The 13,464-nt window shown below is 51.3% G+C and overlaps 1 protein-coding gene across 1 annotated transcript in view; it reads left to right on the top strand.

The window, feature by feature from the left end:
- DTX1 (deltex E3 ubiquitin ligase 1) overlaps window positions 1-12,993 on the top strand; it is a 35,798-nt gene extending 22,805 nt beyond the window's left edge. Inside the window, exons 4-10 of the mRNA XM_019734013.3 lie at window positions 8,681-8,742; window positions 9,122-9,283; window positions 9,580-9,641; window positions 10,384-10,542; window positions 10,639-10,800; window positions 10,901-10,990; window positions 11,702-12,993. Coding sequence (XP_019589572.2) covers window positions 8,681-8,742; window positions 9,122-9,283; window positions 9,580-9,641; window positions 10,384-10,542; window positions 10,639-10,800; window positions 10,901-10,990; window positions 11,702-11,926 — 922 coding nt within the window. The 3' untranslated portion in view covers window positions 11,927-12,993. The remainder of the gene's footprint in view (window positions 1-8,680; window positions 8,743-9,121; window positions 9,284-9,579; window positions 9,642-10,383; window positions 10,543-10,638; window positions 10,801-10,900; window positions 10,991-11,701) is intronic.
- The last annotated feature ends 471 nt before the right edge of the window (window positions 12,994-13,464 follow it).

The following is a 13,464-nucleotide window of genomic DNA, read 5'->3' as shown; positions in this document are numbered from 1 at the left end:
CTGTGCCATTTACAGATGTGTAAAACGTGGCCAGCCTCATCGGTGCCATAGAGATGCCATTTGAGTTTTCATATAAGTCTGGTTCTTGGTGAGCCTGAGAACCTCTTTCCTGTTTGCTGGCTACCAGTGGGTCCTTCTTTTGTCAATTACTTGTTTATTTCTTTTGCCTGCCCATATCTTTTTTTTAAGATTTTTACTGGGGAAGGGGAACAGGACTTTTTATTGGGGAACAGTGTGTACTTCCAGGCCTTTTTTCCAAGTCAAGTTGTTGTCCTTTCAATCTCAGTTGTGGAAGGTGCCGTTCAGCTTCAAGTTGTTGTTCTTTCAATCTTAGTTGTGGAGGGCACAGCTCAGCTCCAGGTCCAGTTGCTGTTGCTAGTTGCAGGGGGCACAGCCCACCATCCCTTGCGGGAGTCGAGGAATTGAACTGGCAACCTTGTGGTTGAGAGCCCACTGGCCCATGTGGGAATCGAACCGGCAGCCTTCGGAGTTAGGAGCATGGAGCTCCAACCGCCTGAGCCACCGGGCCGGCCCCTTGCCTGCCCATCTCTTGGGCTGTTTGTTGCTTCCTCGTTGATCTGCCAGCACTCCTTCTGCAGTAAGGGTACTGACCCTTTACCTGTCATCTTTTCTCCAGTTTGCTGTTTCTTTTTACCTTCTTTATACCCGATGTTCGTCTTGTTTTTAATTAATTCATCCATATAGATTGAGCAACTACCGTGTACCAGGTGCTATTTGGGGCCCTGGAGATACAAAAAAATACTCCCTGCCCTCCTGGAGTTCACATTCTAGTGAGAGACAAACAATAAACAAAATAAATACATTCTGGAATATGGTAGAGAGTAGTAACTGCTGCAGAGGAAAAATAAAGAAAAGAAGGGGTGTAGAGAGTGAGGAGAGGGATATAATTTTTAAAGAGGTCAGAAAAGGCCTGACTGAGAAGGTAACATTTGAGCAAAGATTGAAGGAGGTGAAGAAGTAGTCCATTCAGAGAACTGAGGGGAGTTCCAGGCAGCAGGAACAGCTTGTGCAAAGGCCCTGAGGCAGGAGTACAGCTGGTATGTTTGACGAGGCCAGTGTGGTTGGAGAGGCTGCAGGGGGTGAATGGGGGAGAGGAGGTCAGAGATGAAATGAGGCCAGGGCTCTGAAGGCTGTGGTGAGGTCTTTGGCTTTTACTGCGCGTGAAATGGGAGCCGGAGGGGTTGTGAGCTAGAGAGAGACTGATGTGACTTTGGTGTAACAGGGACACTGGTTATTGAGAATAGATGTAGGCGGGGCTGATGCAGGAGGCAGGAGCTGGTGGGGAGACAGGCTTTGATGTGGTGGGTGTGTTTGAATGTTTTCCTTCTTTTTTTTTTTAATTTCCAGCAGTGATTTTACGTTTTTACTTAAAAGAGTCCATATTCTGTGTCTCCAGTTCTTTCATAGGTATTACATCTAAATACTTCAAAAATAAAAAAGTACTGAAAAATGCAACATGAAAAGTCTCACCCTCACCGTGTCCCCACCTGGCCTCTGGCCTGCCCAGCCTCCCCCTTTTCCTGGCCTGACGGGGGTGCAGTGGCTGTACCTCTGTCTCACTGCTCTGCTTCCCCACCATCTCACCACAAGGTCAAACCAAACACCCCACCCCACCCCCCAGACCTGAAGCACTTCCTGCCCCAGCCAAACCACACACTCCTGTCTGCACGTGGCTGCCCCAGGCCGTGGGAACCTCCAGCCCAGCCCTCCCCTCCCTTCCCCTGCTGGGCTCTTCTGACGGAGCGTTGTACTGGGGAAACCAGAGGGGGTAGGGGAAAGTGACACTTAGCCCCCAGGCCTCTGGTAAATCTGACCCCCAAATGGCAACCACCCCTCAAAATGTCTCCCTAGGGGACTTTTGCACCCTTTCATCCAGAGGAGTAGACCGGGGCAGGGGTGGGAGGTCCCATGTGACAGAGGGGAAAACAAGTCCATCAAAGCTTTGAGGCTTGTCCAGGCAAACAGGGGGCTGGAATGAGAAAAGGGGAAGTGAGCAAGGCCTCCAGACAGCAGCCGTTGATGGCTTGTGGGTTTTGCTGGGTCCATGGGGCACCCAGTTCCCGGAACTGGCTGTGATGTCCTCAGCCTTCTGGGCTCTGAAGAGGCGGTGGGGGTGGGGACCTGGTTGGTCCCAGGACTGTGGGGGGCAAGGGTTCAGGTACAGGTGGAATGGACACTGAAAGGGGATAGGTGACAGGAGCAGCCCAGGGAGCATGGGAACCCTCCAAGCATTGCTCAACTTCCTTCTCCCCGTGACACAGTACTCTCACTTCTGCCCTCCCCTCACCCACTTGGACCGAAATGACTGAGGTCTGGGCTTCCCTAGGCCCCCAAGGGGCTCCTGGGTAAGTGCCAGGTTTCCTGAGGGCTCCTGAGGCCAATCGGGGGACCTGGAAACCATCATCAGAGAACATGACACACCTGGATGGGGGGACGGAAAGGGACGGGGAGGCCAAACATAGGAAGAAGGATGAAAACTCAGCTGCCGTAAAGGAAGTATCAGCGTGGCTTCCAACTTCCCAAGGGTCCTGAACTTCCTTGATGCCTGGGACGGAGGGGTGGCCAGAGCTGGCAGCTGTACCCACTGTGCAGCCCCGATGCAGCCTGCCCAGGCCTGTGCCAACTCCAGGCTCCAGGTTACAGGCTTCAGTCCTCCTCTAGGGCACAGAGGTCTCAGAAGGCTGGCTCATCTCCAGATAGCCCCCACAGATCAGCCCAATGGGGGTCAGCCCTGGGCCCTGTCTCAAAAACTCTAGGTCCCCATGCCAGCTGCAGCACTAACCAGCTGGGTGACCTTAGTGAAGTCACTTCTCCTCTCTGGGCCTCTGTCCCATCATCTGAAAAATAAATGACAAATAGACTTCATCTCATGTGCCATCTCTGCTTGAATGGTAGTGACTTTCTAGAGTATTGTGTGGAGGAGGATTTTTTGGTTGCATTCTGGCTTAGTGGAAAGGAGTGCTGGGATTGATTAGTGATGCCTGCCACGGGTGCTAGACAGGACGTAGTACTTTGAATGTTATAGATTTGCCATCCTTGCTCCAACCTTGTGTCTGGGGGGACATTTGGCATTAGAACAGCTGTCTCTAATGACATCCAGCCCCCTTTGAAGAGACCACAGAGCTAGTATGCCAATTTCTTATTTGGCTCAACTCCTCCATTCAGTACTTACTGAGGACCCATTTGTGCCAAGTTTCATCCTTAGTCCTAGGCTCACAGGGCTGAATCAGACACATTTCTCTGAAGCTCACAATTTGGTGTAAGAGATAGGCATGCAACCACACAACTAGAAAGCAAGACCAAAAATGTCTGTGTTTCCAAAAGAAGATAAACACAGTCCCTTGGGAATTAAAAGGAGTGGATACGAATCCACTTAAGGTAGAACAGAAAAGGCCTCCTGAAGACAGTGACCTCTGAACCTGTCTTCAAAAGGCAGGTGTGAAATGTCTGGGTTCCCCAAAAGTTTGCCATGGAACTCCTGCCTAGAATTGGATGGGGAGCATTTCTGGGAATTTCTTAGAGAAAGTTTGCTTGGGCTGTTCCCACAGGATGTCCTCTTAGCGTGCTCGCTTAGAATGAATGTTGGCAGAGAACCTCCAACGACTAGTGGTTGCAGAGGGTGTTTCTCTGGGACTCCTGCATCCAGGATCACCTCAAATGTGTGCAGAGAATGAATGGGGACAATGTGCCCAAGCACGTGCACTTGAGTCCTTCACTCGGAACCTCCTCACAAAATCCCGTTTTCCTTTACTCATTTGTGCAACAAGTGTTTACTGAACATCTACTATGTGCTATATACTAGTGTTGACATCAGGTAGCTAAGGAGGGTCTCTCTGACTAGGTGGCATTGCAGCAGAGACCTGAGAGCCATTCAGCGTCTGGGGGGCAGCCTTCCAGGTGGAGGGCACAGCAAGTGCAAAGGCCTTGAAAGGGGGCCATGCTCAGTACGTTAGAGCAACAGCAGGTGTGTCTGGACTAGAGAGAGACAGAGAGCATAGAACATGAGGTCACAGAGGGAGGGAGGGCCTGGTCATACCAAAGACTTTATAATACGCATTAGGCTGTGATTAGTGCTATAACAAAAAAAAGTAGGTAAGGTAAGGGCAAAGACAGAGGCTTCTCTAGAGTAAAGTGGTAGGGAAGGTCTCTGATAAAGTGACATTGGGAGCGAAGCCTGCGTTAAGTGAGAGGTCAAGGCTTGAGACTATCTGGGGAAGAGCATGCTGGGAGAGGGGTCAGCAAGTGCAAAGGTCCTGGGGTGGGGAATGTGCCTGGCATGTCTGAGGAGCAGCAGGGAGACCAGGGGAACTGATGTGGAAGGGTAGGGGATGAGCACGGGGAAATGGGGTTTCAGGGGGAGGTACTGGCTATATCATGTAGGGTGAGGAGGTTGGGTTTACTCTGAATGAGGTGGGAACCATGGGGGAATGAGGGCAGAGGTAGAACAGGATCTGATGCAGGGGTGGGAAAGGCAGCGGGAAGACCAACCAGCGTGGCAGCAGGACCCATCTCTGCCCTCGGGTGGCCAGGCCTGGCTTCTGCTCAGAGCAGATTTCAAAGGGGCCTAAAGGATTCCTCCAAGACCCCTTGCCAGGTGGGGCTCCAAAAGGACAGAGCAGAGAGTGGAGGCCAGCCCCCTTCTGGGAGGCCTCCGGGCAGCAGCCCTGTGTCCAGGGCAAGAGGATGTTCTCACTGACTTGGAGGAAACAGCACATCCCACATCAAAAGGGGGCCCGGGTGGCTCCCACGCTCAGGCATCATGGGAACCCTGCTGCCCTGGGTTCTCTCAGGGGGCCTACAGATTAAGAGGGGCTGGGGACCGCCTCAGGACTGTCCACCAGCTTGCCAATGGGTAAATAAAAAACAGCCCCACTGTCACACCCCACTAACAACCCTCTTTGCAAGAGCAAGACTGACTTTTGTAACTGAGGGCTCTGTCATGTTTAAGGGGTGCCAGAACTTGTAGGGCAGCTGCAGTGAAAACCTTTCCTTTCTGGGGCGCCCCCTGCCTCCCCTCCACCTCCCACCCCCACCTAACTCCTAAGCTAAAGGCTCAGCAAGGCCAGGGTCATGAGCTAGGTCAGACTTTGGGCATTCTGTAGACCTGGGGTAGCACACTGTTCTTACTGATGGGTAGATGCTGCCTGCAGAGCTGTGCTGAGGATTCTACTCAGCTGGAGAGTGTGCTGTGGTGGATTAGTGATGTCTGCCACAGGTAGAAGACATGAAGTGGTGGTACACATGCTAAATAGTTTTCTTTCCATCCATTTTACAGAGCCCTGGAGAGAAGGAGGGATGTTTTCTCATGAGACAAAAGGGAAGGAAAGGAATGGGGAGACCTAGATATGCTGAGGACCTTAACAGTGTGTCTACACTAGAAGCATTTTGAAGAATAGGGCAAGGAAGAGGAGAAGCTTGAGGTACATGCCTCTCTGCTTTCCTATGGAGTATGGGGAGGGATGAGATTAGTGTAATGATACCCCAGGAAGGTCCTGGAGGATTCTGACAGACCCCAAGAAGGCTCAGATGGATACTCACTCAGTCCCATCTCTTGGGTCCCAGCAGGCAGCTAGGAGGAGAAAATCAAGGCCTCCACTCACCCCTGCACCAAAATGAGCTTTATATGTTTTAAGGTTCATCGAACCTTCACAAGAGTCTATCCTCCCTACAGATGGGGAAACTGAAATAAAGCACCTTTACCCCTCATGTCTCAAATGACTAGGCCTCCCTCAGGAGCTGTGTTCTGTGACTCCACGTAACCAATGTGTTTAGGGACCCTGACGTCTGCTTCAGACACCGCCCTCAGAGGGGCCTGGGAGGAGTGCCCCGCCAACCCAGATTAAGCCTTTGTAAGATTAAGCCTGTGTAGCTGAGCAGCCACAGGGTGGTGGGGTTGTGTGCAGCGTGTGTGTGTGTGTGTGTGTGTGTGTGTGTGTCCGGACCCACTGCAGCAGCACCGAAGCCTGCCAAGCATACCATTTGTTTGAAGATGCTTCCCAGCCAGCTCCCTGATGCCAACTGTGCCTGCCAGGGGCAGGTGACCAGTCAGCACTGGGCAGGCTCAGTCCTTAGCAAGAGAGGCTGTCACAGCTCCTTCCTCAGCTGTCACTGCCCCCATCCCTTCCTGCACCCCTCCGGGCCCTTCAGGCTGCCCCTGGCTTTCAGAACACCCAACCATCAAAACTTACCTGTACAAAGTTCCATACCCATCAACAGCCAAGCACTGAAGTCATGAAGACTCAGGCAGGAGCAACATACAGATCGCAGCAGGCTTTCTCATTCAGCAACTTTCGAGGTGAGCTATTGCTATCCTCATTTTACAGAGAAGGAACCTGAGGGTTACAGAGGTTAAATGACTTTCCCCAGCTTATCACTGCAGTACTTTCATGATTTCCTCTCCAAGGTGGAGAGAAGTCACACTGTGACTTAGTGGGCTAAGGTGCAGAGAGGTGAAACCACTCATCCAAGATGACACAAAGACGGTGATGATGGTGACAATGATGGTTAATGCTGTTAGAGTCTTTATTAGTTACCCGGAATGGTGCTCGGCCCTTGACGTGTAGAATTTCATTGACTCTTCACAGCAAACATAAGGAAAGTGCTGCCTTATCCCATTTTACAGAAGAAACAGGCTTATGAGAGGTGTGGTGATGCACTGGGTGTCACCCTACTGGTTGATTAGTGGTTGAGCTGAGATATGAAAGCAGCTCTGGCTGATTTCAAAAGTCAGAGCTCTTTGAGGGGAGGGTGAAGAGGGGAAGCAGACTGCATTTTTCTAGGGCCTCTTCATTTGAAGAGCCAACAATGCCTTAGTTACAGGAACTGACATCAGTAGATTGAAGAGGGGGAAAAATGTTCATTAAATGTCTTGGGGAAACCTGGATTTACCATCGCTAACCATATTTATTTATTTTTCAATTAAAGTTTATCAGGGTGACAATTGTTAGTAAAGTTACATCAATTTCAGGCATAGAATTCTATATTACATCCTCTGTAAGTCACATTGTGTATTCACCACCCAGAGTCAGTTCTACTTCCATCACCATATATTGGATCTCCTTTACCCTCATCTACCACCCCCTGCCCCCATTACCCTCTGGTAACCACTAAACTATTGTCTGTGTCTATGAGTTTTTGTTTCTCATTTGCTTGTCTTGTTCTTTTGTTGTTTTTGGTTTATACACCACATATCAGTGAAATCATATGGTTCTCTACTTTTTCTGTCTGACTTATTTCGCTTAGCATTATAATCTCAAGATCCATCCATGTTGTCACAAATGGTCCTATTTCATCTTTTCTTACCGCCAAATAGTATTCCATTGTGTATATATATATCACAACTTCTTTATCCATTAGTCTATCAAAGGACATTTTGGGTGTGTCCATGTCTTGACCACCATAAATAAAGCTGCAGTGAACATTGGAGCACACTTATCTTTATGGATAAATGTTTTCAGATTTTTTGGTTTAGAAGAGGAATTCCTGGGTCATATGGTAATTCTATTCGTAATTTTTTGAGGAAACTCCACACTGCCTTCCATAGCGGCTGCACCAGTCTGCAGTCCCACCAACAGTTTATGAGGGTTCCTTTTTCTCCACAACCTCTCCAACACTTGTTACTATTTGTCTTGTTGATGATAGCCATTCAAATTGCGGTGACGTGATATCTCATTGTGGTTTTTATTTGCATTTCTGATGATTAGTGATGTTGAGCATTTTTTCATATGTCTATTTGCCATTTATATGTCCTCTCTGGAGAAATGTCTCTTCAGATCCTCTGCCCATTTTTCAATTGGGTTGTTTGTTTTTTTTCTGTTGTTGAGTTGTATGAGTTCCTTGTATATTTTGAATATTAGCCCCTTATCAGAGGCACTGTTTGTAAAAATCTTCTCCCATTCAGTTGGTGGCCTCTTTATTTTGTCATTGGTTTCTTTTGCTGTGCAGAAGCTTTTAAGTTTCATATAGTCCCATTTGTTTATTTTAGCTTTTACTTCCCTTGCCTTTAGAGTCAAATTCATAAAATGCTCTTTGAACCCAAGGTCCATAAGTTTAGTACCTATGTTTTCTTCTATGCAGTTTATTGTTTCAGGTCTTATGCTTAAGTCTTAGATCCATTTTGAATTAATTTTGGTACATGCTAACCATATTTCTTTATTCAGGACTTAGAGCTTTTAATATTCTCATAGATGTTGTGATTTTTCCAAGAGGGAGACATTGAAGCGTTTCCTAACTTATTTGGTCCCGGAATCTTTCTTTCACAGAACTTTTATGGGGATTAGTGCTCCATATAGGAAATTTTGAGAGGCTGGAATGGATGAATCACTATGAGTTGGGTTTCAGGCACAGTGGCCACTGAAAAGCCTGTGGGACCCAAGTGCTCTCACTAGGGAGGAGGCCGCTGTGTAACGGGGAAGAGTTCGTACTAAGACTAGGGGTCCATTCCATTATAACCGGGGTGAGGTCCTGGTCACACCCCACCTTATAATAGAACGATGTCAGAGTAGGAATTGAGTTTCCTGGGGCTCCTTCTAGATGGCGGGGACAGGCACAAAGGGGTCAGATTATGCCCGGAAGCCATAGCCAGAAGGCAAACCAGGATCCTCTGATCGTCTGGTGTGGGGCTGGAATCCAGCTGCAGCCTCTTCTCTTCTCCCCTCAGAGTCCCCGCGCTCCCGGTGAAGAACTTGAATGGTACCGGGCCGGTTCACCCTGCCCTGGCAGGTGAGGTCCAGCCCAGGACAGGAAGGAAGGGCAGGGCCCACAAGGAGGTAGCCCCACCTGAGGGCCCCGTGACCCCGCCCCTTAACCAGCTGATAGGCGGGGCCCAGAGGAAACACCCCTACCATTGGGCCATGACACTGGGGTGGGCGGAGCCCGCAGAAGGCTCTCCACCTGGGGTGGGGATGAAGGATGGGGATGAGGGGTGGGGGGGTGGGGCCCACCCACCCAACTAAGAACCTCAGGAATCCAGGGCGCAAACAGGTAGACGGAGTCTGGGGAAAAGGCCTCACGTGTACACCCAATGATGGGAGGGCCGGGGGTGGAGGTGGGCGGGACTGGAAGTCAACCCAACCCCTAACTGCCACGGAAACGCCCCCAGGGATGACCGGGATCTTGCTGTGCGCTGCGGGGCTGCCGGTGTGCTTGACGCGGGCCCCCAAACCCATCCTGCATCCACCGCCCGTGAGCAAGAGTGACGTCAAGCCCGTGCCCGGCGTGCCTGGGGTGTGCCGCAAGACGAAGAAAAAGCACCTCAAGAAGAGTACGCCTTCCACCCCACCCTGACCTCTGAACTTAACCCCACTAACTCTTGACCACAACCCCTCTGGTCCCTTCCTCCAGTTTGTTCTTGGGACTTAGGACCTCACCTCCATCTCCTGATCGCACCTGCCATTTCCCCAACCCCGTCTGCCACCAACTCCGATTACATCTAACCTGCAGCAACCCCTGACACTTGACCCCTGCCAACCCCACTTCTCTGACCCCTGACCCCATCCTGAGCCAAGCCCTTAGGGGTAGAATGCTCACCCTCAAGTCCATCCCCCCAAATCCTTGCAGGTAAGAACCCCGAAGATGTGGTTCGAAGGTACATGCAGAAGGTGAAGAACCCACCTGATGAGGTAAGTCCCAGGGGAGGGTAGAGGCTTGGACGCAGGGTTAGAGGCCTGAGCTGCAGAGATGCAGAGCCCGCTTCTCTCCTCTCTTCCCCTCCCCTCCCCTCCTCTCAGGGATTGCTCTCCTAGTTGTGTGTGTTACTGTCCCTTTTCACAGTTTGTGGGTTTGCCTTTTCACTTTCTTTACAATATCTTTTGATAAACAGAAGTGCTGAAGTTTAATAGAATCACATGTATCAATCTTTTGATGATTGACAGTTTTTGTATCTTGTTTTCACCCATATTTTTTAAGTTTTGTTTTTTTCCCCATCTCTAATTTTTTAAATTAGTTTCAGGTGTACAAAACAACGTGCTGATTAGACATTTACACCCCTCTCAGCGATAATCCCAACAAGTCTACGACCCCTCTGCCACCGTACACAGCTATTACAATACCATTGAGTGTATTCCCTATGCTGTACTTTACATCCCATAACTATATATACAGAGGGTGCCAAAAAAATGTGACACATTTTAAGAAAAGAAAACTGTATTAAAATTGTAATGCTCCATACTTGTATTCCAATAACAAAGATGAATACAAATCACGTGTATACATTTTTTCGGCACCCCCCGGTATACATATTTTTAATTATAGTTGATTAAGTTTTGCTTTTGCTAGTTAGCCTTTTAATCCCTCTGGAGGGGTTGTGAGGGAGCCATATATCTGAATTTGGTCCTCAGTGTCCCTTTCATGCCCCCCCCCCAGGACTGCACAATTTGCATGGAACGGTTGGTCACAGCCTCCGGCTATGAGGGCGTCCTCCGTCACAAGGCTGTGCGGCCTGAGCTCGTCGGCCGCCTGGGCCGCTGTGGCCATATGTACCACCTGCTGTGCCTCGTAGCCATGTACTCCAATGGCAACAAGGTAGGCGAGGTGCATGGCAGTGTGGGGGGGAAGCAAGCAGGGGAGCCAGGGAGGCCTGAGCACCTAGGGACCTCACCACCAGCCTTCCCTGTCCAGGATGGCAGCCTGCAGTGCCCTACCTGCAAGGCCATCTATGGGGAGAAGACGGGGACTCAGCCGCCTGGGAAGATGGAGTTCCACCTCATCCCCCACTCGCTGCCTGGCTTCGCGGACACCCAGACCATCCGCATCGTCTATGACATCCCCACAGGCATCCAGGTGAGCCCCCCTTTGGCCCCAGACACTAACTCCTTTGACTCTCCCAGAGGCCCCACACACACCTGTCTGTGGTTCACACCTCTGCTGCTCCTCCTCACAGGGTCCTGAGCACCCCAACCCAGGCAAGAAGTTCACTGCAAGAGGCTTCCCACGCCACTGCTACCTGCCCAACAATGAGAAGGGCCGGAAGGTGGGTGCCCTCCCGCGAGGGTTCAGGGCTGTGGGTGTGAGTATCTGCCACTGTCAGCTCGGACCTGTGGTCCTCATCCCCAATCTCTGCTCTCACATTCTTCCCCACACCAGAACAGACCATAACCACCAGCGCATGTGTAGCGCTGCCAGGCACTGCCAAGGTCAAGGTCTTGACTCCATTTTACAGATTAAGAAACAAAGCCTCAGAGCAGATAACTTGCTCATGGTCACCCAGCTGTTAAGTGGTGGAGCCTGGATTTGAACCCAAGCAGTCCAGACTCTTCACCACCACACTATAGATTTTGTCTGCTTTTACTTTTTCTTTTTCGAGAGAAGCCAGAAATCCTTACTTTCATGTGAAATCTCCAGGTTTTTTTGAATATTGCCAACGAAGTCACAAAGTGGCTATTTAATACAGTGTGGGGTCCAAACCAAACACAGCTGAGGGCCGTCAGTTTGAGACCCTTCCTTTACCCCAGAAGAAACAGGCAGATAACTAGGAAAGAATTTTTACTGGAGCAGTCAGTCCAGAGAAGGAGTAGCCAAGCCCTGCAGCCACGGGGCATCCTGAGGGGTTCAGTAGGTCCTAAAGGAGCCACAAAGTGGTGGGGGTGGGAGTGGAGTGGGGGGCCAGGCTGGATGGACCTGGGCTGTGGGTGGGGCTGTGGGCGGGGCTGCCGGTGACCCCACCCATCGCCCCACCCTCCAGGTGTTGAGGCTGCTCATCACTGCCTGGGACCGGAGGCTCATCTTCACCATCGGCACGTCCAACACCACCGGCGAGTCGGACACCGTGGTGTGGAATGAGATCCACCACAAGACCGAGTTCGGATCCAACCTCACGGGCCATGGCTACCCGGACGCTAGCTACCTAGACAACGTGCTGGCCGAGCTCACAGCCCAGGGCGTGTCGGAGGCCGCGGCCAAGGCCTGAGGCCAAGGCAGCCCACCTTTCCTCCTGCTTTGCCCCTGGTCTGGCACACGCCTCCCTCCACCAGGTGTGCCCTGGTGGCCCAGGTTCAGGGCTGGGGAGGAGACTGCAGAAGGAGCCAGAAGCATTCCAGGGATTTGGCTGGTGGCCGTTGGGAATGTTAGGAATGATGGGAACACAGCAGGCCAGCCGATTCCAACTCATAGCTCCCTGAGAGGGTCACAGAGAGAGCACCGGAGACCACAGCGACCTCCCTACCAAAAAGACAGCCCTGTCCTCCACACAAACACACGTGTCCTGTTGAACACATGCACGTACACCCACGTGCCTCTACTTACTCCCAACTCGGTGGGGAAGAGACAGAAGACCCCTGTGACATTCCATATGGATCCCATCTGTGTCTCTATCACATCTGTATAGGTTTGTCTGCCAGCAGGAAGACTCAGGTCAAGCATTAGGGACCTGCTGGGGCTCCTGGGGGGAAAGGGGCACTTGCTTGGCAAGCTCAGCCTACGCCCATCTCTGCCACCCATCTCTGCTACACTGATGGGCAACTGGGAGCCTACGAGGTGGAAGCCCCAGATTATTGAACACTTTTGCAAAGGAGCAGGCCAGAGAGAGCGGGACTAGAGGTATCTTATTTTGTGCTTGTGTCTCTTCATCCTTCTCCCCACCATCCCTAGGCCTTATGTCTGTCCCCGATAAAGGCACTGTTCTCCTTTCCTCCCCACCCCATCCTCTCCACCAAATCACTCCCAACATCCAGATCCAAAGGCTGGAGCTTCTGGCTTGAGGAGAGAGACGAGAAAGCCTAGCTTAGGCCAGCAGGTTTAAAATGCAGGCCGGAAAGCAAAAGGTCCATTTCCCTTACTCGTGGGAGTGGGGAGTGGGGTGGCTGATGGTCTTGGCCAACCAGGGGCCTGTTGCCCAGGCAACTCACCAGCTCCGCCTCTGTTGATTGGCTGCCATGGTGGAAGTCAGCCAAGATTTAAAGGGACTCCAGTGATTGCTCTTTTGAAAACCTACCAGTCCCACTGTGGGTGGAGAAATAAACGGTCTTTCTCCTCCTCCTCCTCCTCGCCCAGTCTTTTCCTGCCAAGGGGGAGGGGGGAGCGGGTGGCTCTGTTCCTGGGGGCCTTGGGTCTGCCACATCAAGGAGCATGTAACAAAATGACAAGCCCAGGAGCATTGCCCCCTCTCAGCCTTGGGCAGCTGGAGATGCAGAGGCAGGGCCCCCAGAATTCTCTTGTCCTAGGGCAGGCAAGGGGTGTGATGGAGGCAGAGGCAGACCCTTCCCGTCCCAGCCCCACAAAGGGCACAGGTGAAAGTTCCATTCTCAGTGGGCACCAATGCACAAAGTGCTCGCCAGCATAGTTATTAGGGATGAGGAATTCAGGCTGGGAGCTGAGTCTCTGGGAAAATATGGGAAAAAGCTAGGAGGATACCGTGATGGGCTCCTCAGGACCTCAGAGCCCCAGCCTCTGCCCTCGGGGAGGAGGGCCAGGCTCTGTTTAGGGACAGATCCCAAGATCTGCAACAAG

The sequence above is a fragment of the Rhinolophus sinicus genome, chromosome 9 (assembly GCF_057876585.1).
Source record: "Rhinolophus sinicus isolate RSI-liver-muscle chromosome 9, RSI-T2T, whole genome shotgun sequence".
NCBI classification, from domain to species: Eukaryota; Metazoa; Chordata; class Mammalia; order Chiroptera; family Rhinolophidae; genus Rhinolophus; species Rhinolophus sinicus.
This window is presented reverse-complemented; position numbering and strand designations above follow the sequence as displayed.